At 43.0% G+C, this 12,481-nt stretch overlaps 1 protein-coding gene across 1 annotated transcript in view; it reads left to right on the forward strand.

The window, feature by feature from the left end:
• The first annotated feature begins 3,270 nt into the window (after window positions 1-3,270).
• Window positions 3,271-12,481, forward strand: part of LOC135479874 (amine oxidase [flavin-containing]-like) — a 32,076-nt gene continuing 22,865 nt past the window's right edge. Inside the window, 1 exon segment of the mRNA XM_064759780.1 lies at window positions 3,271-3,912. Within this exon segment, the coding sequence (XP_064615850.1) occupies window positions 3,858-3,912 (55 nt within the window). The 5' untranslated portion in view covers window positions 3,271-3,857.

Here is a 12,481-nt window from a genome sequence, read left to right on the forward strand (position 1 = left end):
ACCGATTAAGACGATCTTCGTACCCTCGATAAAACAACACAGCGTAGCGATGGAACTATACCGAGAAGATATGGCTCGATAGTGGGAAGCTATCATAACATTGTTTCACAGTATCTTGTAATCGCATAGTTGAATAGTGGGACGCTATGGAACAAAGCGATGGAATGATACTGCCAAGCGACTAAATGATCCTAGCATCAGCCTATGGCTTCGCACTATCTGTCCATCGTTTCGTTCCATTGTCGGACGACAGAACGATAGTAAAAGGTACGATTATAATAATGGGACGTCTCTTCGCAAAGAAACGTGACTGAAATTTATGTGTAAAAAACATCATCGATAAATGTTTTGTTTAGATTTCGCTACGAAAAATACAGTCCAGTATTTAAGTGGAAAAGGTGGGGTTTTGGGGACATACTGATAGTGTTACGTTCAATGACGTCGAATATAGACTCTTTTAATGTAATAAATGGAAAAAACGTTTTGTGTTTTACATTCATCAAATTGCAATTATTGCATCGCACCATATATTAGAGTTGTTGGTACGCATAAAATGCCCCGTTTGCTCTGGAGTGCTTTTGTTATCTATATCACTACTATTGTTCGTTAGGGAATGAAACACGTTTTTTGAAGAAAATTACAGTCACATATACTGAAAAGTCTCAAAGACAACCTGTTACAGAGCTGTGGTGAAATTCCATCCAGGCGATCCATCTGAATTGTGATTGGCTAAGAACCTGGAGGCACATGGTTTAATTACTATAAATCACGAGTTTTAGATAACACAGTTGTCCTAAGCCATATTCCGCATGGTCACCGCCCGGGTTTCCTGCACAGATTAGATTTCTGGTAACGTGGTAGTGGTGTACCATCTGGGTAAATATCGATTTATCTATTATACTGGCCTGCCTGTCCGAGACTCTCTATCACCTAAAGATGCACTCAATGCCCTCGGTTAGCGATAGCAAGATGCGGGTTAAGAAGACCTGGACTCCGTCGGGGATAATTGACTCCCTATCATTTGCTCTTGGGATATAATTGCTCTGATAATTATTTATTGCTTTATTAAAGCGAGGAGAAATACAGAAGTGGCAGACACATTTGGACATATTTTGTCCCCTTTTTATCCTCTTGTTATTTTGTCAATCAATTATAGCACCTGCGTGTGTTACGCATTGTAAAGACTGGCATAAAGACTTTCTTACCTCATAAGACCACAGTCACAATTATGCGTACACATACTACGGAGCCGTAAAACTGACAGGGCGGTTTTCTGATTTTTTTTAACTGTGCGTTGTTTATTTTTTCCACTTTTGCAGTCGGCGTATCTCCATTTTTAGCAACGTTAGAGAAAACAATTATTAAAGATGTATATCGTTATAGGAGATTTTTGGCACAAATATCCATCAGGGCAAATCCAATCCAAATTTTGCTATTATTTTACAACCACTTTTCACGAGATATCAGCCTCGTATTGTGCACGTGTTTCAAAAAAAGGTAAAGTTCCTAAAAATATATAAAGAATTATTTTGAGAAAATGTATAGCCCAGACACCCGCGGTTTACCACTAAAGACTCACAAACAGTCAGAGCAAGGGAATGTCGGGGGAATGTCGGGTTTCAATGTGATGTGTCACGAGCAGTCTGAGCAAGGGAATGTCGGGGGAATGTCGGGTTTCAATGTGATGTGTCACGAGCAGTCTGAGCAAGGGAATGTCGGGTTTCAATGTGATGTGTCACGAGCAGTCTGAGCAAGGGAATGTCGGGGGAATGTCGGGTTTCAATGTGATGTGTCACGAGCAGTCTGAGCAAGGGAATGTCGGGGGAATGTCGGGTTTCAATGTGATGTGTCACGAGCAGTCTGAGCAAGGGAATGTCGGGGGAATGTCGGGTTTCAACGAGCTGTGGAATGAGCAATCAGAGCAAGGGAATCTCCGGGGAATTCGGGCTTTGAACGTGCTGTGGGACAAGCAGTCAGAGCAGAGAAATCTCTGGGGAATGCCGGGTTTGAACGTGCTGTGGCACGAGCAGTCAGAGCAGGGAAATCTCGGGGGAATACCGGGTTTGAACGTGCTGTGGCACGAGCAGTGAGAGAAGGGAAATCTCTGGGGAATGCCGGGTTTGAGCGTGCTGTGTCACGAGCAGTCTGAGCAAGGGAATGTCCGGGGAATGCCTGGTTTCAACGTGCTGTGGGACAAGCAGTCAGAGCAGAGAAATCTCTGGGGAATGCCGGGTTTCAAGTGTTGTGTCACGAGCAGTCAGAGCAAGGGAATGTCTGGCGAATCCGGGTTTGAACGTGCTGTGGACAGAGCAGTAAGCGCAAGGGAATCTCTGAAGAATGCGGGTTTGACCGCGCTGTGCCATCAAAGCACCTTGTAGTTTAATTACAAAAAGATTCCAAGAGGCAGGTTTCTCATTTAATTCATTATTTACTTGATTGGTGTTTTACGCCCTACCCAAGAATATTTCACTTATACGACGGCAGCCAGCATTACGCTGAGAGGAAACGGGGCAGAGCTCTGCGGAAACTCACGACCATCCGCAGGTTGCCTTCCCACGTACGGCCGAAGGAGAAGCCAGCTGAGCTGAACTTTAGGACGACAGCATTGGTGAGAGGATCCTGGGTCATTGCGCCGCGCTGTCGTGCCAACGATCTGGTCCACGGAGGCCCCAGGTTTCTCATTTAATAATATAATGATATGAACATATATACATAATATAAGTGTACAAAGGTCTTTGTAGAATATGCTTTGCTCCGAACTATACTATCCGTTTACGTTTTATTTGTGCCACCATAATCCTACCCGAATGGAATTTATTTATTTGATTGGTGCTTACGCCGTACTCTAGAATATTTCACTTATACGACGGCGGCCAGCATTATGGTGGGAGGAAACTGGGCACAGCCCGGGGGAAACCCACGACAATCCGCAGGTTGCTGTAGACCTTCCCACGTACGGCCGGAGAGGGAGCCAGCATAAACTGGGTTTGAACTCTCAGCGACCGCATTGGTGGGAGGCCCCTGGGTCATTACGCTGCGCTGGCGCGCTAACTAACTATCCACAGAGGCCCTCTATTGGAATTAAACGGGCTATACTATAGCGGTATCTTTAGCATACAGCATCTAATGCATTAGGCTGCCCTACTTCAGAAGAACGCATGCTGTATATTCACAGCTTTGCGTATACGGGTAAGTGGATTGGGTTTGCAAAAGCAACTCGGAATCAGTCTGACAAGTCTAAACATAAACTTATCTAGATATATACACGCGCTGAGGGTTACAACCTGAGATTATAGACTGTATGTAACAGTACGCGTTCCAGTTAGACATACAAATCAGTGAATGTATTGCCTGGCCTTCCCCATGTGACCAGGATTTCTCGCTTGACATCATACAGCGCTGCTCAGCAGGTCCGCTTGCACGGTCGTCTATAGAGAGCCACGGATCACCGTCAAGGCGCAGAGCTGGCGTAGACGGACGGAGCGGCATTTTCATGCAGACATACTTTCCACCGTTTTTGCCCAGGGTATCCTTCAATATTCCCTGACCTGACCCTCCGTCTCCAGGGGGACTGATATCGTTGGTTGGGAGAGGTTCGGTTCGGTTGACAAGAGCTGTATGTTGTACAAGCCCGACCCCCCATACACTATAAGGATTTAATTGTCAATTATCGTGCAGTTTGCAGTTCATTGCTGTAGTCGTGTAGCGTACAGCTGTACCCTGGGATCAATACAGACACACAGCCTTTACAGCTGGGTGTTTTGTTTGCGACGGGTTAAAGCCAAACGGACGTACCTACTCGCCAGAAAGGATACACGGTGTACAGGCAGCATCGCGGACCTGTCAGAAGCACGGCAATGGACTCAGGAACGAGAACGTGCGATGTGGTTGTTGTGGGTGCCGGAATAAGCGGTAAGAAACTGTGCATGTCTTAATGGAAGACTCCAGTCTTTTCCACCCTGCATGTGTTGTCTGTAAAACCGTTTTCAGTACATACATACAAATGGTGGTTGCTTTTATCTACGACGCTGCATCACCGTTTTACAATGATACCTAACCCCCAAATATAACTCGCTCTGCAAATACTACAGTAGTTATACAAACGTTTGATGCTGAATTGACACAAATAGCTGTGTTCGAATCGATGTATTAAAATATTAAAATGGTGATGCTTATCGCATCATATATATATATATATATATATATATATATATATATATATACACGCCATAGGATAATACAGGTTATCATGCTATGTGGTTGCTATCTTGTTTCCATATGATTCTGCGTGCAAATTCCACTGGTAACTACATGTATGTGCTGTAGATGTATAAATAATATATAACATTCTACAATTAAGCATAGATGCAGCATGCCGCATGGATAAAATGCTACAGGCTGTATATATAGTAAGCAGCAGACTCCAGTGACTCCGTGCCAGCCATTAGGCTAGTGACCAGATGCGTGTAGTAAGACTTCCGGTACGAGTCGACCACAGTGTTGCCAGGCCATGCCGTAAGATGCCGAGGGCTTGCTGATAAGAATGAACGCAGAGGCCCACGTATAGCTGCGTCTGCAACACCGTACTTGAATCCGTGAATCCCTACAAAAACACTGCTCTGTTGCCGTCTCATTTTAACACGGTAAATCTCGTTAGCTGGTTATCCAAAAACGTGCCCACGTGGAAACCCTGAATCGTGCACATGACGTGCTGACATGCCGGGGGGGCTTATTTGCTACAGAAGGCGTCCTTCCGCTACACGCAAGACTGATCAAGTTTACTACGCTTCAAGCTTAACTATATACTGATGAAACACTCATTAATGACATATGTACGGAAGACCAGTCACACTATCTCAGTTTGTGGACATTTCCTAAGCACAGCGTAATTAATCTAAGTCTATACGTCATGCCTATATTGATATTCAGTGTGAGTTCAAGACCAGCTCATGCTGGTTTCATTTCCAGTCGTAGGAAGGTTTGTCAGCAACCAGGGGATACTCGTGGGTTTCCCATAGGCTCTGCGCGGTTTCTTCTCACCATATTGTTGGTCACCGTCGTATAAGTAAAATGAACAGGAATAAAATAAATAAATAAACATACTGATATTTAGTTGCTTCTTTTTCTTTAATATTCTCTTTTTTTTCTGGTATTTCTTCTGGCTGTAAATCGTATAGAATCTTTTGACAGCACCTAATTAATTATAATGTAATGGGAAAACATATATCCTTAATTACCTAATTACGATAACGGTCGTTGCAGTCTGCACGTAGTCAGCACGTAGTCAGCGCTGTGCGCGCTTTGTGTAAAAACATCCTGCAGCAGAGCAACTTCGTTTCTAACCAGACATCCGTTAAGCGCTCGTTGACAGGAGCGCTCTTCTTTCTTCGAGATATTACTGCAGGCTATACAATTACTGTCGACATGCCAACTCTAGGGCCTATTTACCGTATCCTAGTGATACGTTTAACTGTGTTAAGAAGCTCAGTGTTACATCCGTGCCTGGCCATCCCCGGCTGAACACATCGCGGCCCTAGGAACACATCGCGGCCCTAGGATCAAGAAACCGTCTTAAGACTTAAGTCAAAATTTCCATCATTAAACTCGGTATGTTTCTATCTGTTAATTTAGCTGAAAGATGTTTTACAATAACTTACCGGGAATTCACGTTCTCAAGCAATATTTTGACCTTGTCACGTAAGAAATAACAGTTTTAAAGTGATCTGGAATTTTGACTTAAGTCTAAGATTCGTGATCTTGGGGCCTAGCTCACAGGCTTGATTTGCTTCCAATCAGTTCACAAATTCGTTCTTTAAGCAGTTTAAGTAGTTCTTTGCTGTATTTAGCAAATAATTACAAAAAAAGAAACACCTGTAACTCACTAACTCACACAATGAACGAGTGAGTGGTTTATTAATTCTCTGACTCAATCAGGAAATCCGTGAGAAATTATTTAATCATGTAAGTGTCAGATTTTTTTAAAATTCGTTTTTGAATAACCATCTACATCGTTGTGCTGGTCAATCCATTAGCCATCAAATCAGGCAAGGAAAAATCAGCCAACTCGACTGAAAAGATCAGTCGCTCCGCGTGTTCGAATCCAGCTCTCGCCATTTAGGTTGCGGCTCTAAGTCTGGTAGCTAGTCCAATACCGGTGAAGGTTGGTGGTTACTCCAAGCACTCCGGGACATATAGCCGTAATTTAAGTAAAATATACTGGAGCGCGGCGTTAAACGACTTTCAATCAATCAGCCAGCCAATCTTTCATTGCTATCTAAAATGCATATCCCCAGTCTTAGAACTAATCTTCTACACATGGTTTTGAACTCTATACAATAATAATGCACTGCAGTTTGGTCCGTATTTCTCACTGAAGAATTCGAATCGCACCTCCGGGAACCGGTTGCACGTCAATCTATGACATGACGACTGAGATAGTAACCCGTTGACAGATGAAAGCTGAATATTGACGAATTAATTAGGCTCTTTCAGCGTGTTTAGTCCGCCACGCATTAATTGGTTTTAAGCCGACAATTGATATTGATGCACTCATTCGAATAATATCATTTTTATCGATAGAGTTAGTTGCCATAGTTAACACGGCGATGCAGTAAAAAAATCAGTGATAAATGAGTATTGCGCCTTTTTTGTACATCTGTTCACGGGTTGCTTCGTAGATGATGGAATTTATGAAAAAGGCGTTATACCAATAACAGTTGGTAATGAATTTCCTGTTAACGAAGTGTGGTTCATATTGTTATAAAACACTCGGTTCTAAATAAACATTACACGACACACCAACTTATTTGCGTTGAAAATGTCTTACAGATACCGAGACCTATAAATGCTATGCAGTATTTTTTCTACCATGGCTGTGAATATTTAATGAATTTCACTTCACATTTTGGAAAAGAGTGATATTAGGTTTTTGTGTTAAGAGGTATTGTCAGCCTTCATCTCAATCCTTTCCTGAAATATTATGGCAGGTCCCGGTTTCAGGCATAAATGTAGTGAGGAAAAACTTAAAAAGATGTGTTTATCTTTTCCTGAATTAATTACTGAAATAGCCATGTCTCCCACCATTTTATCGACAATCTTGCTCCTACCTCTTAGCAAAACCAACAACGGCCCGGGCTTATAGGCTTTAAGATCTTTATTAGCGGAATTCCATGGCGAATCGTTGAGCATGAGAAGATGTGCCATATGCTAGTTTGCCGGATGTCAGTTATACATGTACATGCACACTGACTGAGTGCTGAGTTGTAGTGTCAGGTGTCTTCGGCACGGCGTTCTAGTGACGCAACGCTATAAATATGTCAGCATTTAAGCCCTACTTGATGCAAGCCAATATCGTTGAGTTATAACAGAAGCAATTTATAGAAAGTAATATTAATGCTCGAACACGCAGACCAACTAAATAAATACCGTCGGTGATCACCCAGGGGCCTTTGTTGCCTAGTGGTTAGGGTGCTATTGCAGCACAGTGGCACATGAGCTTCTCAACAATGCGGACGCTGTGACTTACTGACCAACATACAATTGTGACCAGCACACGATTTTACATATATAAATATTATACAAGAGCACGCCTAAATTTACAGCCTAAGCCCTTGCTCAGCTCCAGTTTCGACAAGTCTTGATAACGTTAGCACGAGGTAGTTGCGCAAGGTGGTTTAATACGGTGCTGAGTGCACACACCTGATCTGTTGATCTGTAACGTGCTTGATCAGTACACAATCTAGGCAGACACAACAAGGCACCTCACGTAACTTACCCTACTTAAAAATTAAGTAGTTTAAACAAAAACGCATGTACGTAACTACTTGCACTGGTGTGAGTTGAAGGTATATGTTTGAACAAGCGTGCCCTGACTTCCTATATATACAGTCAAACAAAAAAGCCTAAGGCGTCGGTTCCACGGGAAGTTCTTAGGCCTTGCGTGTTCTACGTCTATACGTATATACGTCTACGTCTGTATGGTTGATAATACACTGTAGACTGCAATGGACATTGTTTTTCATTTAAATTTCAAATGTGTGTGGTTGATTTATAAAATGTTGTAAACGTAATTAAAAAAAAAGAAACAAGCAAAATCTCCACTAAACCAGACACTCTCAGTAAGGTTCTTGTGTCGCCTTACACGCTGGTGCCTCGTTAAGTGAACAGTACAATCATGCAGGTTGTCAAAAATCTGATCAGACTGACGGTCGATCGACAAGTAGCTGCTGTGGGGCCTCTGTGGCCGAGGGGGGGGGGGGGGGGGGGGGGGTAGCACGCCAGCGCGGCGAAAAGACCCAGGAGCCTCTCACCAATGCGGTTGCTGTGAATTCAAGTCCAGCTCATGCTGCTTCCTCTCCGTACGAGGAAAGGTTTGCCAACAGCCTGTGGATGGTTGTGGTTTTCCCCCGGGCTCTGCCCGATTTCCACCCACCATAATGCTGATCAGACTGATCAGTTAAATATGTTTGACTATACGGTGTAAAACACCGATCAAATTAATCAGTATGCTGAGGAACCGCTGTGTGGAAGCCACAAACACTGGCCTGGCATTGTGTCCACAGATATACCACAACCTTGCCTGCTAAACTTAAGATACAGCATACCAGCTAGTCATTACAGCACCGCCTCTGTGTAATTGTTGAAAATGTCACAATAGGAGATAGTTACCATGGTAACCTAATGAAAGGCGGCAGGGTGTGTAAATCTACTCAAAAAGGTATACCTCTTCAACGTACACTGGATGTGAGAGTAAATACGTGAACAGTTACTGTGCAGAAGACAGTACACTAGATGACAGTTACTGTGCAGACGACAGTACAGTAGACGACAGTTACTGTGCAGACTACAGTTACTGTGCAGAAGACAGTACACTAGACGACAGTTACTGTGCAGACTACAGTTACTGTGCAGACGACAATACAGTAGACGATAGTTACTGTGCAGACGACAGTACACTAGACGACAGTTACTGTGCAGACTACAGTTACTGTGCAGACGACAGTACAGTAGACGACAGTTACTGTGCAGGCGACAGTACAGTAGACGATTTTTTTTCATCTGTTTTTTTTTTTAACACAACTGTTCCAAAAGTAAAGAATGATAGAAGAGTGAAGTTCGAATGTGATGTTATTTTTCGAGTGAAAGGTGGACGGTAAACGCACAGGAGGGGATTATCCTTCCGCTCTAGAGCGTCCACAGGTTGTCTTTTCATTTATGGGTTATCCTTCAACTCATTCCACCCGTACGTTATAATTCCACTCATGAACTCACCTTTCATTCGTGGGTTGTCTTTCCACACGTAAACTAGACTTCCACTCATAGGTTATCTTTCCACTCAATAACTAGGCTTCCTGGACTGTGTTAACATTCAACACTTGCTTTATTCTATCACTTGAGGGCTATCTTTCCACGTCTGCATTATCCTTCCACTCATGGGTTATCCAATGTCTGGTTATCTGTTGTTATCCTTCCCCTAGTGACTTATCGTTTCACTTTCGCAGGAACTATATTTCCACTAGTATGATATCCTTCCCCTCGTGACTTATCCTTTCACTTTTACAGGAGCTGTACTTCCACTTGTGTGATATCCTTCCCCTCGTGACCTCTCCTTTCACTTTGGCAGGAACTGTACTTCCACTTGTGTGATATCCTTACCCTAGTGACCTGTCCTTTCACTTTCGCAGGAGCTGTACTTCCACTTGTGTGATATCCTTCCCCTCGTGACCTATCCTTTCACTTTGGCAGGAACTGTACTTCCACTTGTGTGATATCCTTCTCCTAGTGACCTATCCTTTCACTTTGGCAGGAACTGTACTTCCACTTGTGTGATATCCTTCCCCTCGTGACCTATCCTTTCACTTTGGCAGGAACTGTACTTCCACTTGTGTGATATCCTTCCCCTAGTGACCTATCCTTTCACTTTCGCAGGAACTGTACTTCCAGTTGTGTGATATCCTTACCCTAGTGTTCTATCCGTTCACTTTGGCAGGAACTGTACTTCCACTTGTGTGATATCCTTCCCCTAGTGACTTATCCTTTCACTTTTGCAGGAACTGTACTTCCACCTGTGTGATATCCTTCTCCTAGTGACCTATCCTTTCACTTTGGCAGGAACTGTACTTCCACTCCTGTGTTATCCTTCCGTACATGAGTTATCCTTCCACTTGCGGTTTGTGACACAGCTCAAATGCCACAGATCGTGCTACACCCATTAAAACGGTGTTTTAAATTTGTGTTCTCTTTGACCTGTTTGGTGTTTGCATTGTGATTCCCTTTTCCTTCCAGACAACATTTTTACAAATGTAGGAAAGGCAGTTCACGAGTGGATGTGTGATCATCATGCTATCGCCAGGCTCTCGTTACGGTGTTAAAAACCTGTATAACAGCTGCTACCGAATCTTTGAATCGTTTAAAGCAATAAGCCGCATTAATATTCCCGACGGCGGGAAAAAAATGGAGGCTTTGAGCGGTGAACATTGTGACCTTTGCCCCGAGCCACACAAGCGAGGATAAGCCCAAGTCATTTTCTCCAATACTTCCTCGTATTTGATAGGCCGAGGCTAAAAGCAAATGTCCTCGGCTTAAGCCACCAAACCCCCGCCTAACGACCTTAGATCCTTATAATTTGCACCAACGCGACACTGCAAACTTTTAGCACTGCAACTCAGTCCCAAATGCTACATGGCCACTAAGCATTGGTCTCTATCATGTCCAAACTCGGTGAGAGCACCCGTAAGATCTTGATCAATTCTTGACCTCCCTGAGACAACAGCTGCCATGGTACTTGGCAGTAGGGACGTCACTCTGAGCCCCATCATTACCTGACGTCTATTGCTCTCGCGCCAAGAATTTTTTACTTTCATAAGTAAAGCTCTGTCTTGTGCAGACGTTGATTAATTTCCATAGTTTTCATACCAAGCGTGCAACTGTAGGCCCTACACCACAAGGCGAGGGCCGACAGCAAACACAGACTTCATACCGTAACTGAAGTATACAAAAGTGGATGGAAAGTAGAAGTGATATTAGAGGCTGTATCCCTGATGCCAATAATGTTTGACTGGCTCATTGTCACAGATCCATTATTATAAATTTCCAGTGATGCTAAAGTCTGACGCTCTGATTCATGATTGTGTCTAATTAGGCTTAACCCGGCGCTAGGGCCTGAATATTCATCGTGTTGCATTAGATCGCCACGTTGGGTTATATGAACCATCAAAGCTCAACTGAAATGCATATTTTGTTATCGACAACTAATATCTAGCATGGTACACGATTTGAATACTGATTTCATTCAGTCGACTAAAACATTGCGTTTTTCCAAAATCATTGGAGACTGTTGACTGCTTCTCTTTGTATGATTCCGTCCTATTTTCGTGCTTTATATACTTTCTTAGCTCTTTGCTGGTGTGTATTAGACGTCGTTTTGGAACTGAACTTGCGATTACTGGCCTGGAACTTCCATCTTGGTTGACAGCTGATATGCAAAAGCCTGTTTTGAAGAATAGATTCAACTTACTGAATTTCTAACAACCCACAACCCTCACTAGTTGACGACTGGTATATGAATATCAGTTTCGACACACAGCTCAACCATTTAAAATTAAAGTGCCATGTGTTATTTCACTGGTCTTAGAAAATGCTTCTAAAAGCTCATCCTGGAAAGCCAATGAATGTGCGTCTTTTTTATATCAAAAGTAAACTTGGTGAGAAATGTGTTTCACGTTACAGCACTTTAAGGGCATTAGTGGAACTAGGAACTTTAAGGGCATTAGTGGAACTAGGAACTTTAAGGGCATTAGTGGAACTAGGAACTTTAAGGGCATTAGTGGAACTAGGAACTTTAAGGGCATTAGTGGAACTAGGCACTTTAAGGCATTAGTGGAACTAAGAACTTTAAGGGCGTCAGTGGAACTGGGAATTTTAAGGGCATTAGTGGAACTAGGAACTATAAGGGCATTAGTGGAACTAGGAACTTTAAGGCGTCTGTAGAACTAGGAACTTTAAGGGCATTTGTTGAACGAGGAACTTTAAAGGCATTATTGGAACGAGGACTTTAAGGGCATTAGTGGAACGAGGGAACTTTAAGGGCATTAGTGGAACTAGGAACTTTAAGGCCATTAGTGGAACTAGGAACTTTAAGGGCGTCTGTAGAACTATGGAACTTTAAGGGCATTTGTTGAACGAGGAACTTTAAAGGCATTATTGGAACGAGGAACTTTAAGGGCATTAGTGGAACGAGGAACTTTAAGGGCATTAGTGGAACTAGGAACTTTAAGGCCATTAGTGGAACTAGGAACTTTAAGGGCGTCAGTGGAACTAGGAACTTTAAGGGCATTAATGGAACGAGGAACTTTGAAGGCATTAGTGGAACGAGGAACTTTAAGAGCATTAGTGGAACGAGGAACTTTAAGGGCATTAGTGGAACTAGGAACTCATTCTTTTTTTGTTATTTACATGGATATTATATGGTACTTTAAAAAGT

Source organism: Liolophura sinensis, chromosome 12 (genome assembly GCF_032854445.1).
Source record: "Liolophura sinensis isolate JHLJ2023 chromosome 12, CUHK_Ljap_v2, whole genome shotgun sequence".
Taxonomy (NCBI): domain Eukaryota; kingdom Metazoa; phylum Mollusca; class Polyplacophora; order Chitonida; family Chitonidae; genus Liolophura; species Liolophura sinensis.